Below are 17,316 nucleotides of genomic sequence, written 5' to 3'. Positions count from 1 at the left end.
AAAAAAAAAAAAAAAAAGGAAAGAAAGAAAGAAAGAAAGAAAGAAAGGAAGCTTGCTTTTGAAATTTAGAAACTCACGTCTTTAATACCCATGAAAAAGTGGTAACCAGCATGGAAAAATCATTGAAGTGCACAAATTTTGGAGTTACTAAATCCCTGTATTTGGCTATACTGCCACTGGAAGCAATGTAAAATCCATTTCAGTTATTAAAACAAAGGTGCCTTTCTACCCCACCACTTGTGTCCAAGTAATATGTAGCATGTATTTTTATGTAATAAATGTTCAGAAAACAAGAAGGAAAAACAAGGAAAAACATTTACAGTTGATTTCAGTAATTTAAGGCTTTATATAAGAATCACAGCTTTCAGACCAGCTTCAAAATCAATGTTCTTCTATTAAATAAAACCAACCTGAGAAACTGCAAAGGTGTAAGGTTTTATATGATGAAAGCCTATAACATTTCAGAACCACTGGAACACATTTTATACACTGATACAAAGGAAAAAAATACTTTTTTTTACAAAAGCAATATAGTTATTCCAATAAATCAAGATGCTCTTTTAAAATGCTTTTTTCAACTCTGACAGGATGTATCAAATATCTTTTATAAAAAAATTCTGCAATGACGCAGCCACATCAGTATTTATTAGCAGCTCAATTCACAATAGCTAAACTATGGAAGCAACCAAGGTGCCCTTCAACAGATGAATAGATAAAGAAACTGTGGTATATATACACAATGGAATATTACTCAGCCATAAAAAAGAATGAGATTATGGCATTTGCCAATAAATGTATAGAACTGGAGAATATCATGCTAAGTGAAATAAGACAATCCCCCAAAACCAAAGGTCAGATGATATGCAGATGCTAACTCACAATAAGCAGGGGTGGATAAGGGAAGAATAGAAGTACTCTGGATTAGACAAAGGGGAATGAAAGAAAGGGAGGGGTAATACAAATAGGAAAGATAATAGAATGAATTGCACATTATTATCCTATGTGCATATATTATTACATGACCAATGTAATTCTACACCATGTACAACCAGAAGAATGAGATGTTATACTCCATATATGTATAATGTCAAAATATATTCCACTATCATGTATAACTAATAAGAACAGATAAAAAGAAAAACCCAAATGTCATAGAACAGGTGAAATGAAATACGGTATATCAATCCAGTAGAGTACTTCTCAGCAACAATTCACACAATAACATGAAAGAGTATAAATACAGGTTGAGCAAAAGAAGTCAGACACTGAAGATTGTAAGAATCCATTATGGGGCTGGGATTTTAACTCAGTGGTAGAGCACTTGCCTAGCACACGTGAGGCACTGAGTTGAAACCTCGGCACCACATAAAAATAAACATTCTGTCCATCCATAACTAAAAAAAATATTTTTTTAAAAAAAGAATCCATTCATATGAAATTCTAGAATATAGGTCTATAGTGAAAGAATGTAAATCCAAGGTATTTGAGTAGGAGGACTAGAGAGAGGAATAGGGAAACCTTTTCGTGGTATATACATCAATACATTCTCAACAATCAAGGAAAAATGCACTGAAGTGGGAATATTTTACAGTTGTACCCATAATAAATAACCTCCAATAACACTGATTTAAATACTTAAAAAAGAAAGAAAGAAAGAAAGAAAGTTAGCAAAATGATTTGTTAGTATAAAACCAGGTCAAGGGGATCAACTTTTGAATCCAAAAAGAAATCTTTTTACTTTGGACACACCTCTCTAATGCTTCTAATCTAATACCTAAAAGGTAACATACTAACAGCAAATGTAAACTATATTATAATAAACAACACAAGACACAAACCTGTTGTGAGAATCCACAGAAGAACTGGTACAAAAACTGTGGCAAAATGAAACAAAGGTTCTGGAAAAAAAAATTAAAACAAGGGTTAATATTATCATTTGACCAACTTTCTATACGAAAGCAGGAAACTGCACCCCAATGGTTTATAGTTATTCTCAAATCCTTCTAATGTCAAATGAATGAACCTACAAGCTCAGTGAATGAGGAGGGAGCTAAATATCAACTCCTGTGGAAATCTAAGCTATTAGGTAATCTAAGTAGACCAAAGACAATTCACTGATGTGGCTGCGTCATTGTAGTATTTTTTATAAAAGATATTTGGTACATCCTGTCAGAGTTGAAAAAAGCATTTTAAAAGAGCATTTTGATTTATTGGAATAAACACAACTACTACTATACTGCTCTAGCAAAAAAAAGTATTTTGATTTTTTTTTCCTTTGTATCAATGTATAAAATGTGTTCCAGTGGTTCTGAAATGTTACAGGCTTTCATCATATAAAACCTTACACCTTTGCAGTTTGTCAGTGATGTAAAGAAACTAAAAACTTTTTTTGTGTCGTACTGGGGATTGAACCCAGGGCCTTGTACATGGGAGGTAAGTACTCTACCACTGAGCTAAACCCCCAGCCCTAGGAAACCAAAACAAAAGATGAAGTCAGATTAAGACAAACGTCTGTCCCCCATCAAACTTTATGAGAATCTCTTCCTAGTCTCCTTCCAAGGAAGAAGTGAGCTCATCCAGTATGAACACTTAATGATACTATACCCAAATACCAATTTAAGAATCACCGCAGACTTATATAATAATACATGTATATTTTAAAGTTAATACCAATAAATAGTTAAGAAATTGTTGTAGATTATACTGACACTAACAGTTATCAACTAATGCTTTACCCTGCCTCTATTACTCCCTCATCAATTGACATAGGGTTGTTGAGAACCTACTAAATGCTTCTTTGGCTTGGGTTGTGGCTCAGTGGCAGAGCGCTTACTTAGTATGTGTGAGGCACTGGGTTTGATTCTCAGCACCACATATAAATAAATAGAATAAAGGTCCATCAACAACTAAAAAAAAAATATTTTTAAAAAAGTAAACTTTTCTCTCCTAAGGGACTTATCATTTAACTGGAAGAATTAAAACATACAGATGCACACTGGGAATTTATAAGGCAGTTAAAAGGTACCAAGTATGACTATAAAACACTGGAATTAATGTCTTTGGTCAAAAGCTCCAGACTTTTGACCAAAAAGACTGCTATCTTTCAAAGTAGGCAGTAAACTTATTTATGTGCTACTGTCACTAGTTCACCACATCTCTGAACTTCTTCTTTGGGAAGCACTTTTAAGAGCCTTTTTTGTGGGGAATACTGGGGATTGAAGTCAGGGGCAAAGGCAATTGACCACTGAGCCACATCCCTAGCCCTATTTTGTATTTTATTTAGAGACAGGATCTCACTGAGTTGCTTAGTGCCTTGCTTTTGCTGAGGCTAGTTTTGAACTTGAGATCCTCCTGCCTCAGCTTCCCAAGCCTCTGGGATTACAGGCGTGCACCACTGCGCCTGGCTTAAGAGCCATTTTTGAACCATGTCAGAAAATCAGTGTCATTTCTTCTGGTACATATTATCAGTAGTTAATTCACCAGATTAGCTCTGGGAGACTTGAGGCTGTTTTGAAAGATGAAATGTATCCTCAATGAATAAGCTTCTGCCACAATGAGGTGATTTAGATAAATATACTACAGGTTCTAGAGGATATACCTAAAGAAACATGATTTACATGTTTTGGATCATCCCTGCAGCATGAGAATAAATGTCATAGCCCACAATGTCATCATCTGGAAAAGCAATACTCATTAGTATGTATCAGTTCTAACACAATGCAAAATACTGCCAGCAGCATTTCCAGAGTCATACTTTATGAAAATTTAAAGTTATCTGAGTTTGGATGAATTAAAGTTGAGTGGGGATCAGCAGAGCNGGGGGGGGGGGGGGGGGGGGGGGGGGGGGGGGGGGGGGGGGGGGGGGGGGGGGGGGGGGGGGGGGGGGGGGGGGGGGGGGGGGGGGGGGGGGGGGGGGGGGGGGGGGGGGGGGGGGGGGGGGGGGGGGGGGGGGGGGGGGGGGGGGGGGGGGGGGGGGGGGGGGGGGGGGGGGGGGGGGGGGGGGGGGGGGGGGGGGGGGGGGGGGGGGGGGGGGGGGGGGGGGGGGGGGGGGGGGGGGGGGGGGGTCTTCATGAGAAGGACTCTGCCTCCCCCACCAGAATGTAAACTCCATGAGAATAGGGACATTGCCTGTCTTACTCCATGGTGAATTCCCAGGGCCTAAAACAGTGTTTGGCACATAGAAATACATTCAAAATATATTTGTTGATGGATAGAATAAAGAAGTTAGAATTTGAACTAGGTCTTAAAGATAAATAAGATATGTAGAGGGCTGGGGTTATAGTTCAGCGGTAGAGCACTCGCTTAGCACATGCAAGGCCCTGGGTTCAATCCTCAGCACTAGCACCACGTAAAAATAAATAAAATAAAGGTACTGTGTCCAACTACAACTAAAAAATAAATATTTAAAAAGATACATAGATGGCAAGAAACGGCAAGACAGTATGTATTTTAAGTATAAATGGTAAGAAAGGGTCAGATGGGGGAGTGCCTTAAAAGACAGACTAACACAAAACAAAAGTAAAGTTTCTGAGGGACAAGATGAAGAGTAGAATTTTCTAAACTTTGGTTGGATTATGTGAGAATTTAATGGGAAAACAGAAGGCAGGAAGACCTATTATTGAAGTACTCTAGGATACACCAGGACAATTTGAAGATGTAATAAGAAAAGAGGAAGTAAATATCTGATTTTACCAAAGAGGGTTGAAAATATTAGAAACCCCTTGGGATAAAAGACTGCAATATAAAATAAATAGTGCTGTCAGTAACCAAGATGATAATGGACATACAAATACAAATGAAGGCAGAGGGCATTATCTACAAAAATAATCATCAATCCCCTATGTTGGCAACAGGGATGTGTCAATTTCTGATCACTGGCCAACATTTGCCAAGCTAATTCTTGTTTTATTTCCCTTAACAGAGCATTCCTTCCATCTAGTGGCAGTTATTTGAATTGCAAGCCAAAATCCTAGAGGCAAACCAATTTTCTGGAATAGGATCAGATTACTAGGCAGATCTGCATGACAAATTTTAACAGGGCCTCCTACTAGGGGGAGGTTAAGAGAAAATAATGTGAGGCTATTAATTATTGAGTGCAAGGCCCAATACATCCTAACTATGATGTAGAAGGAGTCCTAGACTTAAATAAATCTATAGTAGATATACACTAAGCCCCACTTTCTACATATGCTAAATTACGTTTGAGGCCAGCCTGGGAAACTTGGTCTGACCCATCTTAAAAAAAAAAAAAAAAAAGAAAGAAGTGAACAACAAATTCCTATTAACAATGAACTTGATTGTAATGGAAATAAACTAACCACACTGTAGTGGTAGAAAAGAGAAAAAAGGGAAGCTTTATTTTTAATTTTTTATGGATGAATTATAATTTTATATAATAGCAGGCTTCATTGTAAAATATTTGCACATGCATATAGCATAACTTGGTTAACTTCATTTCCTAGTTCTTCCCCTTTCTTTCCTCTCCTCCCTTTCTTAATCCCCACCCTCTGCCTACTGGTCTCCCTTCTATTTTCATGAAATCCCTTTCTTTCCTCCTTTTCTTTCTGGCTTCTATATATGAGAGAAAACAAACAACTCTTATGCTAAGTGAAATAAGCCAGACTTTCTGAGTCTGGCTTATTTCACTTAGCATAATGTTCTCCAGTTCTATCCAGTTTTTTTGCAAGTGACATAATTTCATTTTTCTTTTTGCTGAGAAAAACTCCATTGTATATATTTACCACATTTTCTTTATCCATTCATCTGCTGACAAGCACCGGGGCTGATTCCATAACTTGGCTATTGTGAATTGTGCTGCTATGAACACTGTGTGACTGTATCACTATAGTATGCTGATCTTAGTTCTTTTGGATAAATACCAAAGAGTAGAGTAAGTGGGTCTTATACTGGGTCCATTCTCAGTCTATTGAGGAATCTCCATACAGATTTTCAAGGTGGTTGTACTAATTTACAATCCCACTAACAATGTGTAAATGTTCAAAAAAGAAACTACTTTCTAAATAGTATTTTGATATACATATTTTAAGGCTAAAAAGAAATGCACCAACATGTATGACAACATGGAGAACCCAGAGGACATTATGTCAAGTGAAAAAAAAAAAATCAGATACAGGTAAAAAAAATACTGCATGATCTCACTTATATGTAGAACCTAAAAATGCAGAGAGTAGAATGGTGGTTCCTAGGGGATGGGGGTCAGGTGGGCTGGGGAGATGCTGTTTAAAAGGTGAGAAACTGCTGGGTGTGGTGCACATGCCTATAATTCCAGCAACTCAGGAGGCTGAGACAGGAGGATTGCAAGTTTGAGGCCAGCTGCAGAAAATTAGTGACATCTTGTCTCAAAATAAAAAGCAAAAAAAGGATGGAGGTAGGGGAGGAGAAGAGTGGTGGGGAGAGGGAGAATATCTAGAATGAACTCTGTGGTTCTGGTATCAAAGGTATTAGTATGAACTGAATTCATACACTGATTCATATTGGTACTTTTGATTCTGGTCCAACATATATGCATATGTACACACACACACATATATATATATATATATATATATATACAGATATAAATAGTTTTTTTGTCTCTATGTATTTCCTAGTTCTGTTCACTGAGAAGGCATAAAACCAAGGTTTAGCTCAGTAGTAATGAATATAACCAGCACTGAAATTTAACTTTCTAAATACTATTTGCAAATAAAAGAAATCAGTGTTCCCTGAAGAAAAGTCTGAATCCAGGGCTGGGGCAGGAAAAATACAAGATGAACCTGGAATAGTATGTAGAACTAGAAAACAAAGACATCTTCAAAAAATTATGAGGCTATGCTGGAAGGACCACACTGCTCCCAATGGTCAAATATGAGTCAATTTGAGTAACAAAACAAATGATGAGAATGAAATTTAATTCATAGAATAAAATAGTTGATTTAGTAGCAGAATCATATTTTCAAATGACATTTTACAAAGCAAGGTTGAGGGATCTTGAAACCTTCCAAAACTTTATTTGAATCAAGTTATCAAACTTAACATCAACAGTAAGGAGACATATTGACAACATGTGTCTCGTAATAAAATGTAATAACAAGGTCATAATATGACTTTTGTAGTGTTTTTTAAAAATTTTTTCTTTAGCTGTCAATGGACTTTATTTATATATGGTGCTGAGAATTAAACCCAATGCCTCACACATGCTAGGCAAGCGCTCTACCACTGAGCCACAACCCCAGCCCAACTTCTGTAGAGGTTATACCAAAAATGTATAACCTGAATTTAATAATAAGCAGATGTTAAACAAGTCCAAGTAGAGAGACAGCCTACAAACTAAATTAAATGGCTGGTACTTTTCAAAAATGTTAAAATCATAAAGACAAAGACAGGAACTGCTCTAAATTACAGAAGCTTAAGGAGACATAATAGCTTAAATGAAAGGGTGATCCTAAAAAGAAATAATTACAAAAAGGACATTAATGGAAACTGATTACAGTATATAGACTTGCTAATAATTATGTGCTAATTAAATCAAATTGTTGATTTTGATAACTGTTGTGGGTTTGTCTAAGGCAATAACAGTTGACAAAGCTGGGCAGAATACGTGAGTATCTTGTTTTGCAACTTTTTTAAGAGTCGAAAATTATTTTAAAAAAAGGTAAAAAAAATTAAAATCCTATTGCATAGAACACAGAACAGGACATCAAATTCTGGTCCATATAAATGACAATTATTTGCTTACTTTAACTGTTTCATCTTCATGCATGCCAAGTTCGTTATGCATAAAATAAGTGACTTAAACTAAATTCATTGATTCTATATTCTGAGGAACCTTTAGGACAGGACAGGGGAGCTGAATAAGGAATTGTCCTGGCCCTACCTCCTTCATTCAATGTAGTCCTGCTTCAGTCTGCTTTATGTGTGTAATTTCACATGAGGATTCTGCTATTAAAAAGTGTAGTTTGAAATACTACTTAGCATAAAAGGGAACTAACTATTAATACATGAAGCTCAAAAACATACTAAGTAAAACAGGCCAGACACAAAAATATACAAATATTCCATTTATATCAAGCCCCAGAGGCAAAACTAGTGTGCATAATACTATTAATATTATTAGATATCATATTTTACATCTATATCTACAGGTTCTATATCATACATATTAATATGTATGGTATAATAATATAAGTCAGTTTACTTGTTGGGGGAGGGATAGAGGACACTGAGAGAGAGCACACGAGAACTTTTGGGGGAAATGGGAATGTCTATTTTTTTATTGGGGTAATAGTTGCATGGATGTATACATTTGTCAAAACTATATACATTTAATAGGTAAACTTTATTATACTTAATTTGCCAATAAAAATAATTTAAAAAATTAATTTCAAATCTCTTATATCTAATGGAATATCTTGTTTTGGATTCATTAAATAGACAACCTTTGCTTCACTGTGTACAAATTTTAGTATCAGAAAAGCAAAAGAAACATAAAAATGGGGGAATAAAACCGTGACTAAGCTAAGCCCATGCTAGATTAAACAATTATTAAATTACAAATACTTTATCACATACCTTATAGAAGAAATACTGTACAAGATGTGCTATTCTCACATAGTATAGATGTCCGTGAGCCAATAATAGTTTCTTTAAATGTTTAAACTTGGGTACAGAATAATCACTGTTCCGGGCTGCTTGGCGGCCTTCTTTGCCTTTAATACCTAAAAAGAGAATATATAGTGTGAGTATTTCAAAGAATAAGCAATCCTGTGATCTATTTTCACATTTTCTAATTGTTGAAATGTTATAGATCAATTGTATAGTTTATCTTTTCTTTTTTAACTAAAAAGGGCTTTCTTTAACTGTGATACTGAGAGTTACCAAATAAAATTATCACTAAATTTAATTGGAAACTATCAATTTGTAATACAGCATGAAACAAAAACAATCGTTATTTCAATTTTTGCAAGGCCAAAAATTATCTGAAAGAAAAAAGTCCACCTGAAAATTATTTTTAAGTCACTCAGTAAGTGCTTGATTGTTCATGACATTAAACTAGGTGCTATATATTAAGGCAACTCAAAGACCTGGATTTTGTAGTGTGGTTTAGATGCTCAATTAGAAGATAAAATTCTTCATGAAATACTGACAAGCTACCGAAGAAGTCTATAAAACCTCAAGAAATTTTAGATAGGCTGGGGATATAGCGCACTTGGTAGAGTGCTTGCCTTGCATGCACAAGGCCCTGGGTTTAATCCCCAGCATCACCAAAAAAAAAAGTGGACACAACATCTTTATTTTATTTTTTATTTTTATGTGGGGCTGAGGATCAAACCCAGCGCCCCGCACATGCCAGGCGAGCGCGCTACCGCTTGAGCCACATCCCCAGCCCCTTTAGACAATTTCTATATTGGATAATCAATGAACAGAACTTAATAGTTCCATATTAAGCATGTCTACTTCCAAATGGGAAGAAGAATTTGGGAAACTAAACTGCGGTACAGCAATTCCTAAGATACTAATTACACATGTACCTCAAACCTTTTGCCAAAAAATAAAAAAGGTCAGGGTGTTAGGTGCATTGCCTAAGAGCAACCTGACAAGGAAAAAAATGGTACAGGTAGGTAGAAAAGCTGTTGTTACATGTCGACATATAAATTCAACACTATTCAACACTATAACCCAAACCACCCATAAATACTACTATACAAAATATGAGCCAAACAATGATAATTTCTTAGCCTCCAAAAGTCAATAATCTCAGAAGATATAGTGCAGCAACATAAACAGGCAGTCTTGTCAGGGGCAGGAAATCAATAAAATTTCATGCATGCTGTCAAAATGAGAGCTAAACAATCTATTGTATTGCCAGTAGGTTTGGGAAATTCAATTTACTTGGCTAATACAAAAATATCCTGTAACTTTGTTTTGCCACCTTCCCACAAGAGGTGGGACCTTGATCAGATGAGGCCCTTCATTCTATTAATGATTATCATTCTCAAATTCAAGATGAATAACTAAAACAATCTTTCTAGAATGTAAGAAAATTGTACCTAAAAGCAATACTGATACCATCTCATTAGATGTTTCTTACCTATTCCCACATGGGATTCCAAGATCATGCTAACATCATTGGCACCATCACCAATTGACAGTGTTATTGGGCTGCCTTTTAAATTCTTCACCATTCTGACAATCTAAACAATTTCAAAAGAGACATAGAAAAGATCAAAGCAGAATGTTAGAATGGAATATATTAGGGGTTTTATGCTTAATTCACACTTGCAAATGGAGGCTTTGCTAACAGAAAGGTAGTGTGTGTGTGTGTGTGTGTGTGTGTGCGCAGGTGCGCACGCCTGCACACGCGCACACACATACATATGCAAACACACACATTTTGAATTCCCACATGCAGAATATAGTGATTCAAAACGTAACACTGGCACCCACCTGATTTTTGGTTCTGTGCATACATGGACTCTCAGAAACTTTTGCCTTCTATGCAGATTAGAGGTAAACGTGTTTCCCTCTTTTTACCATTATTCATATGTCTTTTCAGATCATTAGGTCAGAAAGCTAATTTAGAGTAATTTATATAAGGCCAGCAGAACAAAAGTGGAAAGTCAGAGAACAATGTTATGGTTATGTCTTACTCTCTCCTTCCTGGTGACACTCCTATCTCCCCTAGTAGCATCCTAACACTTATTCCCAGGAATTTGTATAAAATTCTTGTACCCATCTAGCTGCCAACTAAACTTCACTAAAATCTTCCACTGGTTTGCCCTCTCCCTATAGGTAGTTACATTTTAAAAGGGGCATCTTAAAGGAGGTGAGATTTGCAGAAAGGTGCCCAAGATATACAGTACAGTCTGTCACTATTCCCTGTGTATATCTTCTAGCTGTGAAAATAATACTGTGTAGCTCAGTGTCGCTTTCATGGATGGTGCTGAATAAAATGTTCATCCCTGGTGTTAAAACACTTCTGTTTTGGGCTGCTCCAAAACCTTCTCCTGCTGTTACTTGTGGAAAGTGTACTGGGTAAGCAGCTGCCCTACCCCTCTAGGTTTTAATCTCTACTCATTAAGTCAATTCACAAAACTCCTTGGAAGTTAGCAATCTTAAAAATGCTTAAATACTTCAGTAACTAAAAAATGCTTTACAAAAACCCTTTATTCACAATTGTTCTGACTAGCTAACATAAATAAAATCCATTTCAACATAACTGACATGATTATAAATAATTTATATGAGGCTAAGACACCCCACAGTCTTTTAAAGAAGATCCAGTCAGGTTTTAGTAGTATTGAATAGCACAAACTGCCCCACCCATATACTCAACTCCATCTAACACAAAAATTATGTTACCTAAAACGCCAACTTTCTCCTAACCCCTTGCCTCTCTATGGTTCTTCTTAAAAACTTTTTGAAAGACTATTAGAAATAATCTGTAAGTAAAAGTGTCAAGGACAAACTTTTCAAAACCCAAACTAAATTTATTTTTGATGGGCTACAATAATGGTTAACTCATTGTACCTTTTACACTACGCACAGCAATGATTTGCACCTCAGGGATTAAAAACTGCAGCCAGGGAAGGTCTCCAAAAGGGCAATAAAATTATAAAGGATGACAGTCTTTGCATGAGAATATAGATTAGATTAAAAGACTAAAATCTGTCTTCATGGAAAGATAAAAGGATATGTGGTCATGAACTATAAAATCAGGGAGGATTTAGTTAAGTACACATAGAGTTTTTCACTGATTCCCAGGTCACCCAGATTAAGAGATTCTCTTCAAATCTCTATGATAGCTTTCACAAAAAAATAATTTCACCAAAAATCTATTTATCCATCAACTATAACTGCATGTAATAATACATTTTTCAAAGAAATAAACTATGATCAAAAAAAGATACAAGGCCTGGTCACATACCTTAAGAATAATTTATTTAAGAAGTAAAGATCTGTTCATGAACATAAGTACTAGGCAACCAGATAAATAAAACTTAAATAATGAAATATACTATCTGTGCAAGAATACATGACATTGTCATTAAAGTTGTTCACATAAGAAGGCCTATCATATCAGAATGGAGAGGACCCTATATGCCAAAATGATTGAGCACTGTTTTACAGAGTGGTTTAAATCATGAAGTATTAATAAGATTTACATGGATGGGAAGAAGGAAGCATTGCAGAGTGAAGGAATGTCATACCCAAAGGCAAACAGCCAGGTAAGTATGTATAGTATATGCCCAGAAAATTGATCTGGTATGACCAGATAGATCAATGAGTTTTCATATAGAGAATATGGACAGATGTATATGGAGCCAGATCAACTGGGAGTGATATTATGAAAGTAGGAGCAGGATACAGGAGGAAGTGAAGGAAAGAAAGACTATGGGCAAAGAGAGATGTTGGGTGACTAGTTATAGGTAGAGTTTAATGAGCTATTAAAGGTCTGGCCTTGGAAGGTAATGGAAAGGAAGGAATAGAAGGAAGAGAGAATGTACTAGAAAGTGAAAATTTGGTAACTGACACCACATGAAAGAGTAAAGCCTGGGCTGGGGATATGGCTCAAGTGGTAGCGCGCTCGCCTGGCGTGTGTGCGGCCCGGGTTCAATCCTCAGTACCACATACAAACAAAGATGTTGTGTCCACCAAAAAAACTAAAAAATAAATATTAAAAAATTCTCTCTCTCTCACTCTTTAAAAAAAGAAAAGAGTAAAGCCTGGGAGAAATTAACACAGATTTCAAGTTTCTGAGTCTAGAAACCGGGAAGAACAATGAACTTAGTCACAGAAATAAAAGATGCTGAAGTTGGAGAAGATAATGCTAAGTGAAGTTAGCCAATCCCAATAAACCAAATGCTGAATGTTTTCTCTGACATAAGGAGGCTGATTCATAGTGGGGTTGGGAGGGGGAGCATGGGAGGATTAGATGAACTTCAGATAGGGCAAATGGGAGAGAAGAGAAGGAAGGGGGCATGGGGGTAGGAAAGACGGTGGAATGAGATGAACATTGTTACCCTAAGTACATGTATGAAGACACGAATGGTGTGATTCTACTTTGTGTACAACTAGAGATATGAAAAATTGTGCTCTATATGTGTAATAAGAAGTGTAATGCATTCTGCTGTCATATATAACAAATTAGAATAAAAAATAAAAGTAAAAAAAGAAATAAAAGATGCCAAGAAAATTGATGATTGGGCTGCAGAGAATTCTAAGAGTGAAAAAGATACATCTCCAAGAAGACGGGTTTGGTAAGCAGATGGAAGAAATGAAGTAGAATCCCAAAGGTCTGGACTACAGACATTAAAAGTATCTGAAAAAAAGAGCATGATAGGAGTATAGAGGGAAAGATTGCAGGAAGAAGGTGAAAGCAAAAGAGACCAGTGAGGACACAAAATCAAATAGTCTATGTGTAAACTTTTGAGGGTTTGAACTAGGCTGTCAGTAAATGGTTTCAAAAGATGGCACGAAAAGTAGAACTAAGACAAAAAGCAGGTAGAATCAACAGAACATGGCATCTATATAGAGGGAGAAGATAAGATCAAAGGTAGTTTTGAGACTTAGGGAGCAAAAGAAAAATGGCACTGGTAACAGGAAAGGTAAAAAACAAACTGGTCTGAAGAAGAATATCATAAGATCTGTCTTAGACGCTAGAATTTAATGTGATGGTAGGAAATCCATATGGGGCTGTCTAGCAGACAGCTAGAAATAGATTAAAATCAAGAAAAACTCAGGACCAGCAAAACGTCACGGAGAGTCAGAGAAGTGCTAATCCAGAAAAAGAGTTCATAAAGTAAAAAGCAGAGGAGAATTTATTAGAAGCAACTGATAATCAGGGAGAATATAGACAATAAAGGAAACTAGATGTCCAAAGAGGGAAGAAAATGTCAGGACTACGGACCATCACAGAAATCAAGGAAGGAGAATTTTGAGGAGGATATAATTGATAGTATCAAATGCAGTAAAGAAATGAGGAAGAGAATGAACACAGCACACGAAATTGGGTCAGGTTTGCCAGCAAGCAAGTCAGTAGAGTATTAAAAGCAGAAGAAGCTGGGCGCATGCCTGTGATCTCAATAGCTAGGAAGGCTGAAGCAGGAAGATCCCAAGTTTAAAGCCAGCCTCAGTAACTCAGTGAGGCCCTAAGCAACTTAGTGAGGCCCTAAGCAACTCAGTGAGGCCCTAAGCAACTCAGTGAGACCCTGTCTCAAAATAAAAAAAATTAAAAAAAATGACTGGGGATATGGCTCAGTGGTTGAGTGCCCCTGGTACCAAAAATGAGCAAAATAAACAGGATGCATGAGGCTAATGTCATAGGGGAGAGCAAGGAGCAGTGGAATGGAGGCAACATAGAAGTCCAGCAAAGTTTAAATCAATTTGGGGGAAAGAATCTTTCTTGATTTTGACCCCAAAAGGAAAAAAGTTAAGGTTGAAAAAATTAGATGATAACAGTGAAATGATTTAAAAGTAAATTTCTAATTAATTTGTTTAATTAGAAGCAAATTAAAAGTAGATCAAACATTTGCACATATGTATATATAGAAACCCAGAATAGAATATTAATATCCACAGTTACCTGGGCTTTCTGTAATGGTGCCATCCGGCAGCAAAGCACTGCAGTGCACTTCATACAAATTTGTAGGAAAATGCTTTTGTAATTATTTGAACTAGAGTCCTGACTAGAATTTAGTATGAGTGACAATGTGGAGCCATCGATGATTAATCCATATTCTTGATGTTCTGTCCATGCTCTGAAAAAGAAAAAACAATGTTGTTTTTGAAATTATCATACCTTTGCATTTAGGGTACTGATTTTTTTAACTAGAGAAGATGAGTCATCAATCTGGTTACTTGACGTATTCATTCCAAAGAAGCAATTGCCTCTAATAATAGCACAACAGTGACTTTAAGTAACACCTCAGAGACCTAAGTTGCTCATATAATTGACTATAAGTTCTAAAAAGTACAAAATAAAGGAGGTTTCACAATCTGCCTCTGTTTAAGAAATTCAAGATAAATTTTGGGAATTATAGATGAATTTGGGAATTATAGATGAATTGAACAAGTATAAAATAACATTAGTTCTGACATGAATACAAATTATCAGTGAATTCGATACTCCTTAAAGACTGAGAAAAAACAAAATGGCTTTAGGGTAAAGAAATCATAAAAGACTTCTCTCTAATATCTTTATCTGAATGACAAAACCTATGCATAAAACATGGCTTCTCAAATATGACAGAGCATCTAAAAGACATGGTTCTCATTAAAGAATGTAATAATATAAAATATTTCTTAAATAAGTATCATGTTTTACTACCAGGGGTTCTCAATCCTAGCCTTCCCATTAGAATCATTTGTGTAACTTTAAAAAGTTGCCCAAACCTGAGGCCCATCCTTAGACCAAATAAATGAGAATATTTTGGTTGGGGCTTGATTATGTTTTAAAAGCTCCCTAGTTTGCTCTCATGTATGGCCAGGACTAAGAGGTATTCTAAGTGCCAAGGAAAACAAATGTAACAAGGTGTCAAGTTTTTAAGAAAACAAATGGGGGCTGGGTTTGGTGGTGCATACATATAGCTATATGGGAGGCTGCAACTTAGCAAGATCCTGTCCCAAAATGAAAAATAAAAAGGGCTCGGGATGTGGCTCAGTAGTAAAGCATCCGTGGGTTCCAGAAAGAAAGAAAGGAAGAAAGGAAAAAAAGAAAACTACATGGGGGAAATTTGCAACTGAGAAAATCCTACCAATTAGACTTTTTTTTTTCCTTGCAATACAGGAACAAAACAGTGGTTATTCAGTTTTTGCTCAGGGAATTGGGTGCCCTTTGAGAATCACTACAGTGGAAGCAGTAGATACAGCAAGATCTCGGTTATAGATTCCATTGTCTAATGCTCCTCAAAAAGCTTAATGTACAAAGGAAATCATCTGGGAATCCTGTTAAAACACAGATTCTGATTTAGTGAGCTGAGGTCTGAAATTTGCATTTCTAACAAGTTTCCTGGTGACATCAGAGCTTCTTTTCTATGGACCTTTCTTTGAGTAGTGAAAGCCAAATACACCCCATCATTCCCTTTCCATATTTCTTCGCTGTATACTGCTAACACTATATTTGTACTTATCTCTATCTGGCTTTATAATACTGTAAATATAATTTAAACAGACATCAACCATGTGCTCTTTGCTTACTTAACAAGAGCTGTCTTACTGGGCAGAAAACAGCAGCTCAATAATCAAGGAATATTTGTAAACACTAAGTATAAGTATGCTATCTGGAGGAATAAAGAATTACAGGCTAGTCTTTCCTTGGAGAATATAAAATCTCCTTGGGAGTGACAGAAGCATACATGGAAGAACATATATAACCAGATAATAAACAGTCAATGCCCAATCCTTGGGAAAATAAATACACACAGGAAAGAATAGTGGGTTCTTTGTGAGGTATGATATTTAAATTGTAACTTGAAGGCAGGGAAGAAAGAGATGAAGGGAGAAAATGTATGTTGGGATGCACTGGGAAAGCGAATTAAAGGTCTCTTGAGGGCTTTGGTGTGAACTGAATTAAGTAATGGAGAACAACTAAAAGGTTTCAAAGTAGGATTATGATGTGTACTGTAGTTTACTTAAAGACCACTCATCTGGTAGAGGAGATTAAGAGATTCCAAGTGTAAAGTGCCAGTCCTCAGATGTGGAGCACTAGTGGTGATGACTGGAATCTGAATAAGGCTTGGGAGCTGATGTGAACTGATGTGGTCTTGAATATGCTATCCTTCTGCCTCAGCTTCCTAAATCCCTGGGATTACAGGTGTGTGCCACCAAGCATTTCTGTGAACTGGAAAGGGTAAAGGAGCAAAGGTAATTTTGGATCTAAATGAAGCCTATGTAACTAGGAGCAAGACCATGCCAAACCCCAAACAGATAACCAGAAAGAGGGAATAAGCTGAAATGGTGATGATTTGTTAATTTTTCCATAATGCCTGACTTTTACAAAAGCACCACAGAGCTGGCGAGGTGGCACTTGCATGTAATACCAATGTTTCAGGAGCCTGAGGCAGGAGGATCTAAAATTCAGCCTACCCTCATCAATTTAGCAACACCATGTCTCAAAAATTTAAAAAAAAAGGACTGAGGATATATCTCAGTAGTTAAGTGCCCTGGGTTTGACTGCCAGTATAAAACACGCCCCCCCCCCAAAAAAAAGTACCAAATAGTTGCTCAACAGAGATATGGACTAACTATGTCCTTTCAAAATTCATATATTGAAACCTTATCCTCAAAGTAATGGTATTTGGAGATTGGGGGGGGGGG

At 36.5% G+C, this 17,316-nt stretch overlaps 1 protein-coding gene across 1 annotated transcript in view; it reads right to left on the bottom strand.

Moving 5' to 3' along the window:
* Positions 1-17,316, bottom strand: part of Atp11c (ATPase phospholipid transporting 11C) — a 100,594-nt gene that overhangs the window by 32,853 nt on the left and 50,425 nt on the right. The window contains exons 20-23 of the mRNA XM_048796990.1: positions 14,585-14,759; positions 10,091-10,193; positions 8,572-8,717; positions 1,839-1,898 (exon numbers count right to left, since the gene is read on the bottom strand). Coding sequence (XP_048652947.1) covers positions 1,839-1,898; positions 8,572-8,717; positions 10,091-10,193; positions 14,585-14,759 — 484 coding nt within the window. The remainder of the gene's footprint in view (positions 1-1,838; positions 1,899-8,571; positions 8,718-10,090; positions 10,194-14,584; positions 14,760-17,316) is intronic.

Source organism: Marmota marmota, unplaced genomic scaffold (genome assembly GCF_001458135.2).
Source record: "Marmota marmota marmota unplaced genomic scaffold, marMar, whole genome shotgun sequence".
Taxonomy (NCBI): Eukaryota; Metazoa; Chordata; class Mammalia; order Rodentia; family Sciuridae; genus Marmota; species Marmota marmota.
Note: the sequence above shows the minus strand (reverse complement) of the source record. Positions and strands in the feature narration are given on the sequence as shown.